The sequence below is a fragment of the Cetorhinus maximus genome, chromosome 2 (genome assembly GCF_964194155.1).
Source record: "Cetorhinus maximus chromosome 2, sCetMax3.hap1.1, whole genome shotgun sequence".
Taxonomy (NCBI): domain Eukaryota; kingdom Metazoa; phylum Chordata; class Chondrichthyes; order Lamniformes; family Cetorhinidae; genus Cetorhinus; species Cetorhinus maximus.
Genome location: NC_135880.1, coordinates 98,980,605 through 98,994,212, shown reverse-complemented (window position 1 = coordinate 98,994,212; position 13,608 = coordinate 98,980,605). Strand labels below are relative to the sequence as shown.

Here is a 13,608-nt window from a genome sequence, read left to right as displayed (position 1 = left end):
AAGTAATTTATAGATATCAACAAAGCATTAATTCCATCACTCACCCTTGGGCAAGAGCAGTGTCTACCCATCCTCCAGTCTGAAAAACCACCATCTACCATGACTTTTTGTTTTAAGCTAAGAAATAATAGTTGTACCATTTTACTTCTGGGTATATGCTATAGGCCACCAGCTAGTGAGAAAAATATAGAGGAGCAAATTTGCAGAGAAATTACCAAGGATGGAATCATCTCAGATTTGAACTAAGTGCAGTAGTAGGCGAGAAAAAGGACGGTTTACCTGCTGGCCACAATGGCAGGTTTTTGCGCCATATCGTCCTAATCCCACCTCATTAATCATGCATTCCAGGGAAATGCACTGTTTTGCTGGCGGGTGGCCTCTGATTCGCCCACCATGCCGTCACCTCGCCGCTTCCTCACGCTAGGCGCCACATTTAAAGTTCAGTCGCTCGCACACCTCTTAGTGCTTCCAGCCCAGGATAGCTGCACAGAAGACATGGCATGGAAAGGCAAGAAGACTGTAGCCTTCAATGACACATCCCTGGGATGCCTTCTAGCCCCGCTCTGGCCGCGGAAGGCCCATCAGTGTCACCACTCTGGCTTGGGAGGTGGTGGCAGAGGTGGTCAGTGCCAATGCTGCACAGAAGAGGTTTGCCATCCAGTGCAGAAAGTGGATGGATGATCTCATCCGTGCCGCCAGGGTAAGGCAACCATTTTATCACCCTAAACTCTCATACTCACAAGCGCATTCACACATTCACTGGCACCTCATTCACTGCCAGCTTAAGGAACATCACCATCCACTCTCACTGTCTCACACACACCCTCATATCTCCATCTGTCCTCATCACCTCTGGGTCTGCCTCCTCAGCCCTCACCCTCGAGGCCACTTGCACAGGTCAACGTGTCCCCGCATACAACCTGGGATACCCCCCCTTTCCCAGTAATGCCCTAGTCCTGCAGTCTCTTCTCTTGCCAGAGGCCACTTCTCCCCCTTCCCCAAGCAAGACCTAGCCCCGCAGTTCTCCAAAGTAGAGGCATGCCTGTGAGCCCCCCTAAAAAAGTGATGCGGTGCTGCCTGCAAAGCCTGATGCTGAGGACCGTAAGTGTTGCCCGAAGCAAGGTAGGCAAACACGCCTCAAAGTCCCGAGTGAAGTGCAGCTCGCCAGGTGCATGTCGTTTATGTTCAGTTGTGGAACAGTTGGCATGATTCCCAGATGATCCATGGTGGGGGTTGGGGGTGGGGAATGATTCCAGCGAACAGGCTTATAATGATATGCAGATGTATTAAAATTAAGTTCCTGATGTCCGGCAGTGGGAAAGATGGCCCACCATTGATAGGCAGAGCAGGCAATTGCAAACTGGTTTTACATCATCATGAAACCGATTTTTGGCCTTCCAGCCATATTGTCCGCTCACGCCCGCCATGACCCCTGATGCCACTGGGAATGGAAAATTCTGCCCCAAGAGGTGAAAAGCTGTAAGATGGAGTCTTTAATTATCCTAATAAAAACTGGGATAGTAATATTGTAAAGGGCAGAGAGGGGGAAGTGATAGGGTCCAGGAGAACATTCTTGATCAGCACCTTTCAAGCCCATCGAGGAAGTCTTCGACAGAAATTTAAAGAGTAAAAGAGTAATAAGAGGAGGAGGGGGCTGATTAGGGACCAAAAATTAGGCCTATGCATGGAGGCAGAGGACAGGACTAATGGACTAAATGAGTACTTTGTTTCAGTCTTTACCAAGGAAGAAGATAGGTAGTTGAGATACTAGATGGGCTAAAGGTTGATAATGAGGTGCTAGAAATGCTGGCTGTACTTAAAGTTGATTAAGTCACCAGGACTAGAGAGGACTTATTCCATGGTACTCAGGTAAACAAGGATAGAAATTGTGAAGGTACTGTCCATAATTGTCCAATCCTCCTTAAATACAGGGTTGGTGCAAGAGGACTGCAAAATTGAAAATGTTACACATTTATTCAAAAAAGTTTCTAAGGACAAACTCAGCAACTACAGGCCAGTCATGAAATAAATGAAACAGGGCAGTATGGATACCAAGTTAGCTAAGCGGAACAGACAACAGTAGTGAACAACAGTTTTTCAGACTGGAGTGTGGAATAGATTAGGGCTCCCCAGAGATCAGTAATAGACCCACTGCTTTTCTCGATATATATTAATAAACTAGACTTGAGTTTTGCAGATGACATAAAAGTGGAAGCATTGCAAACTGTGACAAGAATAGAGATAGACTTCAAGAGGACAAAGACAAGCTGGTTGTGTCAGCAGAAACCTGTCTGCATTAAATTTCATCTGCCAAGTGTGAAGTGATCCATGAATTGCAATACAAAATAACAGGTGCAATTCAAAGGGGGCTGTAGAAACAGACACTTGGGGTATATGCCCATGAATAATTGAGGGTGGCAAAGCAAGCTGTGAAAGTGGTTAAAAGGCATACATAATCATGGGAATTATAAGTAGAAGTATTAACTGGATTTTTATCCTTGAGGCTGGTAGAGGAGTTAGGAACATTCCTGGCTTGGCCCGCTCGCCTTGGGAGAAAGTGCCCACAAGGCAGGATCTTCATTGCTGGCAGTCGGGTGCAGGATGGAGTCAGGCCAGCCAACCCAGTGAGTGCGGAGGCAGCCACGGGGACTGTCAGATGCGGAGATGGGTTGTTTAAAAAGACAGCCTTGGTGCTTTGGGACCTTATCCCAGTTAAAAAAAAACACAAAGTCCCTGCAGCCCTCATCCTCCAAACAATCCCTATCACTTCCCATGCCCCTTCCATGCCACCTCATTTCCCCCTATGTCCCCTCATGCCCCGTACGCCATGCTCTACCCTTCACCCACCTCCTCAGGTCCCTCATGCCACCTATGCCAAGCTATGGCACTTCCATGCCTATTGACCCACTGTATACTTTCTAGAACCAATGAACCTCATAGTGTATAATGGGATGTGACAGGATATTGAAATAAGGTGAATAGCAAAAGAACCAATGGTGACATGAGGAAAAATGTTTTTGCACAGTGAGTGGTTAGGATCTGGAATGCACTGCTCAAGAATGTGGGAAGGGAAGATTCAATTGTGGTTTTCAAAAAGCAATTGGATAAACACCTGAAGAGAAAACCTTTTCATGGCTACAGGGAAAGGGCTGGGGAATGGGACTAGTTGATTTGTCCTTGCAGAGAGCTGGCACAAACATGGCTAATTCAGTACCCTCTTGCTGACACCAAGTTTTACCTACACTATGCCTTTGTCAGCTCTCACTGTGACTTCTCCAAACTCTCTCTTTCCTGACCTCCAGAATTTCTGCTCGTCTGTGAAGGGTTTTGATCTAAGCCCACAGCAGGGAAGCAAGAGGCATGCTTACACCACCAGCAGCCTGCAAATCAGAGAAGACTCTGGGATGAGGGATAAATGAGATGTGAGGAGGAGGATTAGGTACAAGGATACCACGATCTTCACGGCCACTGCAAATATGGCAACCGTTGTCTCTTTCATCAGGGCAAGGACAAGCAGCTATATCTGGCCACACCGATTAGGGGATTTCTGCCTCCAGTTTTGTGCCATCTTTTTCTACAAGGGAACAACAGTGTGTCAAGTGAGCGTGGTGCAATGTTTGCTGATGTGGCTTTCATAGTTAAACGGCTGTCAGTGTGGGTGTGAGGCTTTCAGCACTGCTTAGTGTGTGAGGGTTAGATGAAGTTATAAATGTTGGCTAAGAGTCATGATTGATAGAGATTTTTGGTAGGTGAGTGATAGCAATGTGGTGTATGGAATACTCTGAGGCTAATGGGGCAGTTGGTGGGATATAGCTTTTAAGATGTATTTGTTGACCTCGACCACTCACGTGAGTTAACTGAATGTTTTTGTGCACTTCATTTAGGTCCTTGGGAGTAGACTCTTGACATTGGCCATTTCAGGTATCTGGTCCCACTGCCTTTGCAAATTTTGGCTGGAGGGTCTCCTGGTCCCGAGGATAGTTGACATTTCTCCTCCTCTCCACCTCCTGCACCAAGACCTCTGTGCAACATCGCAAAATCTTGGAGCTCATTCACTACTCTTTTGTGTCACTGAGTTGATTTTTATGGGAGACTGTGGTCCCTGCCCCTTTGCCTAAAAAGCCAGAGGGAGAGCCCAACCACAACTCCGAAGGCTGCTTTACAGCAGCTTAACACTAGGAGTAGCATTAATTGCTTTAAGGTGAAACTTGTGCCCTTATCATTGGAGAGAGTCGTTTCTTGGGGAGCTACCAGCCAATTGGATGGTCAGCAGTTCTGTAATCCCAGAAGTGCCAGTTGGGAGCGGTGGCCACTGCTGGGGCTACAGGTAGACCCAATGCACCAAAGAGCCCTGGCAAGTCTGGGGTTGAAGGTCTTGTTGAGGGAGGTGAAGGACTGGGTTCAAGAGACTAGGGGAGAGGGACAAAAGCGTGTGGAGGGGTGGAAGTTGGGGGTCCAGATGACCTTGAGAAGGGCACCTCCGATGGGCCCTGGGCACCCAGAAAGGTTGTCCCCTCCACCTCCCCGTCTTGCCTGACGCCAGATTGCTTCAAAAACAATTGTGGGGGAGCGAAAAATCCAGCCCATTGGTCTTTCCCACATCAAAATGACTTCTAACACATGCTCTAGCCAAAACATAATCACACAGTGCAGAAGAGGCCCTTCGGGCCATCGAGTCTGTACTCATCTTTGAGATGCATGCTGATGGAGGCAAGTTCTAACCAAACAGTCTGAACTGAAATGCTAACTCTGCTTTTTCTCTACAGATGCTGCCTGACCTGCTGACGTTTCCCCAGTATTTTCAGTTTATATTTCAGATTTACAGCATCCACAGTATTTTATTTTTGATTTTAAGTATTGCAGGCTAGCATAAACTTGTGCTATCCTCTCACAATCTTGCACTCCTGTTTATGTGTGCAGTTAGTGTGCTTAGCTCTGGCTGGGTGCAACGATCATTAAATTAGTAGGCATCATGAAGTTTCTGTGCCACCTGGATCAGAAACATGGGGTGCAGAGTAACCCTGCATCGTGATTCCCCTGTTGGTTTTCAGGCCTTGCCCAATTCTATGGCCCCAGTGTCGTTTGCATTTTATCTTTCTAATTTCCTTCCTTATCTTCTCCTGCATTTGTTGATACCTTTCTAGAGTTAGCCTCACAGGAACCTGCCATCTTTTGATACCTCAGCAAAACGGTGATTCATGTAAGCCTTTACAATGGTGCCAGCAGTCCATTTTCTGACTTCAGCATTACGGCTGAACATGATCCTATCCTTGCCCAATGCCCACACAAAAATGCTGCCAGTCAAATACATGGATTGGGATTTGAAAGTTGAACCAAAGAAAATTCTGTCTCCTCTAATTTTGGGTCTTAAGGTCAATTTGAGCACTGTTACTGTCACCACAGTTCCACCAGAGGAAGGGATCTCTTTTTAAAATCTGATTTCATGCAAATTTACTCAGTGAAGGGACACCAATGTCATGTGAAGCTGCTAATACTGCTAAACAGTGATTTATTTACTGTTTAACATATTAAAGTGAACAGGATATATATTGGAAACAATTAACTTATAAAAAGCAATTACACCACTTTTATATTTACATGGTGTCACTTAAGCACATAATCTCAACTGATGTTTCAATGCAGTACCAAGGGAGTGCTGCACTGTCAGAAGTGTCTTTTGGAAGCAATGTTAAGCCATCTGGGCATGAAACCTCTCAGCTCAGCATAAATTTCTTCCAGCACTATACAAAGGAGAGCAGGGGACGTCTTCTTGCATCCTGGCCAACAGGTAGTCTTCAACCAACACTAAAACAGCTGGCCTGGTTATTTATTTGTTTATTGTTAATTACTGTTTCTGGGACCTTTCTGTGTAGAAATTGGTGATCCTGTTTCCTACATTACAATAGTGGCTATACATTAGGAGCACTTAATTGGCTGTGAAGCACTTGGAATTACTCTAAGTCATGATAGATGCTTATATAAATACAAGTTCATTCTTTTGATTTGGAAAGTAATATACTGGTTGTGAGGTTGATAACTAACAAAAACAGAATTATGATTCATAGTGAGGTCTAGTAATTTGCTTAAAAATTTCCTGAAATGCTACATGTAAGTCATCCAAGGCTCTAAATCAAATTAATAAATCCTCAATTTTAAAACCCTTCATTTTAGAATTCTTATTCTTGTGTTCAAACCTTTCCATGGTTTCACCCCTCCCCATCTCTAAAATGTCCTCCAGCCCTACAATTCTCCAAGATCTCCGCACTCCTCCAAATGTGCCTCTTGCGAATGTTCAATTTTCATTGTTCCACTATTGGAGAATGTGCTTTCAGCTGCCAAGGGCTAAGTTCTGGGATTCCCTCAAATCTCTCTGCATCTCTACTGCTCTCTCTTCCTTTCAGATGCTCTTTAAAACCTAACTTTTTGACTAAACATTTGGTTACCTCTCAAAATCTTTTGCTGACGCAGTGTCATATTTTGTCTGACAACACAAAGTGAAGTGCCTTTGGATGTTTTATTACTTTAAAGTTGTTTATACAAATGCAAGGAGGAAAATAAGGAAATATGCTGAATGTTGGGAATTTCTTTTGGTTATGCAATGCCATTTGTGTGCCATTTTAAGCTGCTTAAACTGAAAAGATTTAACACAGTTAAAACAGCATCTGAAAGTATTTTACATAAATACCTAACCATATGTCACCGAAAGAAATTAAACTGACAGTGTGGTCACTTTCTGAAGGAAAAAGTCCATTAACCTGATCTAAAGGAGGGTCCTAACTGAAGCATTTTTTTCACAAATAATAAAAGGAAATGCCAGAAACGCACAGCAAATCTGTTAGCATTGAAAGGAAAAGGAGGCAGGTAACAGTTGTGTGAAGCCCCTTTATTAGAACCAATCCCCTCCCCCTCCAATAAAAGCCCAAGAGGTTATAGCTATCAGAAAAGATTGAATAGATAGGGGGGTTCTTTTCTCAAGAAATAGAAGGGGGGGCGGGGCTACTAACAGAGGTCATTAAAATTATGAAGGGACTTTGATAGAGTAGACATAAGGAAGATGTTTCTACATATCAAGGAGTCCAAAACTGGGAGCTATAAAAGATAGTCAGCAAAAAATCCAGTAAGAAATTCAGGACAATCTTCTTTATCCACAGAATAAAGTATAGACAAAAGCCAAATACTGCAGATGCTAGAAGTCTGAAACAAAAACAAAAAATTCTGGAAAAACTCAGCAGGTCTAACAGCATCTGTGGAGAGAAAAACAGAGTTAACGTTTCGAGTCTGTATGACTCTTCTTCAGAGCACAAAAATGGAACTTGCTACCACAAGAAGTAATGAGGTGATTAGCATAGATACATTTAAGGGGAAGCTACATAAGTACATAAGGGAGAAGATTATGCTGATAGGGGTGAGATGATGTCAGGTAGAAAGATGCTGGTGTGGAACATAAACACTTGCTTTACCAATGGTCTAATGGTGTGTTTCTGTGCTGTAAATTCTATGTAATGCTATTTGTTGAGAAATGCTGAATTGAGTAAAATCCATTAGATTCGACCATAAAAGAAGTAATGAAAATCAAATTCCTCCTCAGGTTCTTTTATTTATACTGTAACGCAGGAATAGTTCTTAACTTCATGCAAATTGTCCCATGAAAAATACAATATTTAGAAAGGAATATTATATAATTCAAATACCTGTAAGAAAACAGAGGGACACTGAACTCTTCATTCGGCTGAATTGTACCAAGGGTCCTCAAATCAGATCCCACATCTTCAAATACATTGAAAGGTACTGAAAAGTGATTCTTTATCTGTAATTTAAATGAGGGTTTAATTCAATTAAAATAAAAAATTTAATATAGAAATAAAACATTTGATTAGCTCCTTATTTCAGAAGTGGATACATCAATGATAGATACCATGCAATACTGCTTGAAATACTGCTTTTTACAAAACTCCTCACTTGTAGGAAATATGAAATTAAATCCATCATATTATGCTACACCAGGGCAGGTGAGGCTAATGTTCATAAGATGAGCAATGCTATAATGACTAAGAAACATCAATTATGTGGTGGGTGGGCAAACAACTTAGAGCATTGGTACCAAGTTTCCAGCCTGGTCTGTGAGGGAGTATGTCAGAAAGGATAGAGATCGAGCCAGACCAGACAGGCAGATCCAACAGAAAGAAAAGACTCAATTTAAATATCACCTTTCACGATAACTGGAGGTCTCAAGCTGCTTTATAGCCAATGAAGTCCGTTTGAGGTGCAGCAACAATGCAGGAAACAAGGCAGCCAAATTGTGCACAACCAGCTCCCTCAAACAGCAACGTGATCATGACCAGATAATCTGTTATTTGTGCTGTTGTTTGAGGAACTTATAATGACCAGGACACTGGGTATAACTCCCCTGCTCTAATTCAAAAGATTTCAGATTCCTGCAGGGAATGAACTATGGATTTTTTTCATACAAAATATCACATGCGAAAAGAATTATTTCCCTGGTCCATTAAACTCTCTTCAATTTAAGCAGATTATGGGCTACCTCTGCTGTAAAAATTGAAACCACTGGGGATCTCTCAGGTGATCTGAGCATAGCCCAGTTATTAGATAGGGATTCATTCAAAGTGGATGAGTATTATAGCCATTGCTGGCTGTTGTCTTTTAAAATTGAAGAGGGAAGGAGCAGATCTTTATGGATGCATGTGTCAGGTAATCTGCTCCTTATCTGAGGAGTATCCTGAGCACCTTGCTGGCTGGATCCCATTTTGGGCTTACTGTTTTGCTCCATTTTATGTTCATACACATATGTTTTGCAGAAAAGTATGAAACGAGACAAATAAAAGGTCAAATTATGCATTAAAAAGGTTAACAAAGTTAAATAACAGCCATGTTCTGAAAGAAATGCAATTGCTAATATGAACAGTATACCTGAACAGGAGAACGGATTGTTATTCTTTTGCTTCCTTGGATTGCATCAATCTGACATACAATGGTTCGTTCAACAGTTGATTCCTCATGTATAACATTGTACAGACGACGGCCTAATCTAGTTAGTGGAATTTTGTCTGCAGAAGTGTGGCCTTGAGGAACTGCATGCAATGAAATATAAGAAAAATGGTTTACTGAACTGGAGTGACGAGGTATTCTAGTGATACACGTTACTTATTTGCTGTTGAAAACATTCAATTCCACGTTAGCTCCAGATAATAAATCAGCATTGATTGTAGATGCCTCTCAGCAGCAAATTAGTACTTTTAATTTTTTTAAATGTGCACATAATTATTATACTTAATTCAGTAGTTTCCAAATGTGCATTTGTTGTCTTTTGAGAAAGCTATTTTCCATAAAATATTTATTTTATAAACATGGTAATTTTATATACTTTTCTTGTAAATTTCAAGAAAAATCATCTACTTTATATTTTTCCAAAGTGTGATAAACTTGTCAGCACGTCATTTGTCCAGTGATATGGAATGTGTGAGGCCACTCTTGTTTTAAGATATTTGTACATTATTACACACATTAGAAAAAAGCCTCACACCTTCTATGCTGTGTATAAACCATTGGACTAATGTTCAATCCCTTAAACCAACGTAATAAATATCAGTGAGTCTATGCCTTTACAACTTCAACAGCAGCAACATCTATATAGGTAGTCCCTTTAATGTAATAAAATGTCCCAAGGCTCAACAGTCTTGTGAGCAAAGTTAGAGCTCAGGAATAAAAGTAACATGGAATTTGAAATTAGCTTAGAAAGTAGTTGTGAATGGTTGTTTTTCAGACTGGATGGAGGTTTAGAGTGTAGTTCCCCAGGGATCAGTATTAGGTTCCCTGCTCTTCCTGATATACATTAATAACTGGGCCTTGGTGTACAGGTCACAGTTTCAAAACTTGTGGATGATATGAAACTTGGGAGTATTTTGAACCATGAGGAGGATAGTGCAGCATTTCAAAAGGACAAAGCCAGGTTGCTGGAATGGGTGGCCAAGTAGTGGATGAAATTTAATGCAGAGAAGTATGAAGATTTATTTTGGTAGGAAGAATGCAGAGAGAGAAAATATAAAATAAAGGGTACAACTCTAAAGGGGACACAGGAGCACAGGGACCTGGGTGCATGTGTATATAAATCACTGAAGGTGGCAGATTGAGAAAGCATACTGTATCCGGGGCTTTTTCAATACAGCATAGAGTGCAAAAGCAAGGAAGTTATGTTTAAAACATTATGAAACACTGGTTTAGCCTCAACTAGAGTATTGTGCCCAGTTCTGGCACCATACTTTCGGAAGGATGTGAAGTCTTTAGAAAGGGTGCAGAAAAGATTCATGAGAATGACAGGGGTGAGGAACTTCAGTTATGTAGAAAGATTGCGGAAGTTGGGACTACTTTCCTTGAAGGTGAAGGTCGAGAGGAGATTTGATAGTGGTATTCAAAGTCATAGATCTAGACAGAATAGATAAGGAGAAACTGTTCCCATTGGTGGAAGGATCGAGAACCAAAGTAACTAGCAGAAGAAGCAATGGCAACATGAGGAAAATCTTGACTGCAAACATATAAGAACATAAGAAATAGCAGCAGGAGTAGGCCATTCGGCCCCTCGAGCCAAAGGACAAAGCCAAGTTGCTCGGGGTGGACAAGTAGTAGATTCAATTTAATGCAGAGAAGTATGAAGTGATTTATTTTGGTAGGAAGAATGCAGAGAGATAATATAAAATAAAGGGTACAATTCTAAAGACCCAGAAGTGGGTCCTTAAGGTCAAAAGATCATGGCTGATCTGCCCCAGGCCTCAACTCCTCTTGCATGCCTGCTCCTCATAGCCCTCAACTCCAATATTTTAAAATCTACCTCCTCTTCAAATACTTTCAGTGAACTAGCCTCCACAACTCTGAGGTAGGGGATTCCAGACATTCACTACCCTCTGAGAGAAGAAATTCCTTCACATCTCAGTTCTAAATGAGTGTCTACTTATTCTGTAACTATGTCCCCTATTTTGAGATTCCCCCACTAGTGGAAACATCTTCTCAACATCTACCCTGTCAAGCCCCCTCAGAATCTTGTACGTTTCAATAAGATCACCCCTCATTCTTCTAAACTCTAATGAATAAAGGCCTAACCTGTTTAGCCGTTCTTGACAAGTCAACCCCTTCATCCCAGGAATCAACCTCGTGAATCTCTTTTGAACTGCCTTCAATGCCAGTGTATCCTTTCTTAAATACGGGGACCAAAACTGTACACAGTACTCCAGATGTGGCCTCACCAACACCCTGTACAGTTGTAGCAAGACTTCCCTATTTTTAAACTCCAACCCCCTAAGCAATACAGGCCAACATTCCATTTGCCTTCTTAATTACTAGCTGCACCTGCATGCTAACCTTTTGTGTTTCATGCACAAGAACACCCAGATCCCTCTGTGCTACACTTCTTTGGAGTCTCTCTCCGTTTAAATAATAGTCTGCCTTTTGATTTTTCCTATCAAAGTGCATGACCTCACACTTCCATACATTAAACTCTATCTGCCAAGTTTTTGCCCATTCACTCAACCTGTCTATATCCCCTTGCAGATTCCTTATGTCCTCTTTACAACATGCCTTTTCACCTATTTTTGTATTGTCAGCAAATTTGGATACATTACAATCTGCCCCCTCCTCCAAGTCATTAACATAGGTAGTAAATAATTGAGGCCCTAGGACTGATCATTGTGACACTCCACTAGTTACGTTTTTCCAACCCGAAAAAGACCAGTTAATCCCACCTCTGTCTTCTGCGTGTTAACCAATCCTCAATCCATGCTAATACATTACCGCCAACATCATGAGCTCATATCTTGTGCAATAACCTTTTATGTGGCAACTTATCGAATGCCATCTGGAAATCCAAATACACTAAATATACCGGTTCCCTTTTATCAACTCTGCTTGTTATATCCTCAAATAACTTGAGCAAATTTGTCAAACCATGATTTCCTTTTCACAAAACCATGTTGGCTCTGTTTGACTGCATTTAGCTTTTCTAAATGTCCTGCTATTTCTTCCTTAATAATGGACTCTAGCATTTTCCCAACAACAGATGTTAGGCTGACTGGCCTATGGTTTCCAGCTTTTTTGTCTCCCTCCTTTCTTGAACAGGGGTGACACATTAGCGGTTTTCCAATCTGTTGGGATCTTCCCGGAATCCAGTGAGTTCTGGAATATTTTGACCAATGCCTCCAATATATCTGCAGCCACTTCCTTCAAAACCCTTGGATGCAGGCCATCAGGTCCTGGCGACTTGTCTGCCTTTGGTCCCATTAGTTTCTCAAATACTTTGCCCCTTGTGATAGAGACTGTTACATGATCGTTCCTCCCATTAGCTCGTTGAACTTCCGGTTGCTTGCCATTTCAGTTCACCATCTTGCTCTCATGCTCACATTTCTGTCCTTGGCCTGCTGCAGTGGTCCACTGAAGACCAACACAAGCTGGAGGAACAGCACCTCATCTTCCGATTAGGCAATTGGCAGTCTTCTGGACTTATCATCGAGTCCAACAACTTCAGACCAATAGCTCTATTCTCCATTTTTAATGCTTTCCCTGCCATGTGCTACTTTATATCTTGTATTGTATGTTCGTAACATGAAAACAAGAGCAGAAGTAGGCCACTTGGCCCCTTGAACCTGCTCCGCCATTCAATAAGATCATGGCTGATGTGCTTTGATTTCTAATTCCACATTCCCATCTACCTCTGATATCCTTCAATTCCTTTGCCTAACAAGAATCTATCTACCTTTGCCGTAAAGATGTTCAATTACCCCAGCTCTAGCTCCTTCTGAGGCAGGGAGCTCCAAAGTCACACAACCCTCAGAAAAAATTTCTTCTCATCTCTGTCCTAAAAGGGCACCACCTAATTTTGAAACAGTGCCCCCTAGTTCTGGACTCACCCACAAGAGGAAACACCACATCCATCTTATGAAAACTGTTCAGGGTCATTTATATTTCAATCAAGTCACCCCTCACTCTTCTAAACTCCAGCAGAAACAAGCCCGCCTGTCCAACCTATCTCATAAGACAACCCGCTCGTTCCAGGTAAACCTTCTCTGGACCGCCTCCAATGAGTTTACATCCTTCCTTAAATAAGGAGGCCAAGATTGCACACAGTATTTGAGATGTGGTCTCACCAATGCCTTGTATAACTGAAGCATAACATCCTTACTTTTATGTTCAATTCCTCTTGTAATAAAGGATAGCATTCCATTAGCCTTCTTAATTACTTGTTGTACCTGCATACTAACTTTTTATGACTCATACACAAGAACACCTAGATTCCTCTGTACCTTGGAATCCTGCAGTCGTTCTCCATTAAGTTAATACTCTACTTTCTTATTCTTCCAGCCAAAGTGAACAACTTAACATTTTCCTGCAATGTACTCCATCTGCAAGATTTTTGCCCATTCACTCAACCCATTTGTATCCATCTGCAAACTCCTTATGTCCTCTTCACAACATATTTACTTACTTATCTTTGTGTCATCTGCAAATTTAGCTACCATTTCTTCACTCCCCTCATCTAAGTCACTGCTATAAATTGTAAAAAGTTGAGGTCCCAGCACAGACCCCTGCGGGACTCCGCTAGTTACA

The 13,608-nt window shown here is 42.0% G+C and overlaps 1 protein-coding gene across 6 annotated transcripts in view; it reads right to left on the bottom strand.

Annotated features, from left to right (window-relative positions):
* vps13a (vacuolar protein sorting 13 homolog A) overlaps positions 1–13,608 on the bottom strand; it is a 523,321-nt gene that overhangs the window by 175,395 nt on the left and 334,318 nt on the right. For all 6 annotated transcript variants that reach the window (XM_078567491.1, XM_078567508.1, XM_078567499.1 and 3 more), the window contains 2 exons: positions 8,929–9,089; positions 7,692–7,807 (listed from right to left, as the gene is read on the bottom strand). In XM_078567491.1, coding sequence (XP_078423617.1) covers positions 7,692–7,807; positions 8,929–9,089 — 277 coding nt within the window. The remainder of the gene's footprint in view (positions 1–7,691; positions 7,808–8,928; positions 9,090–13,608) is intronic.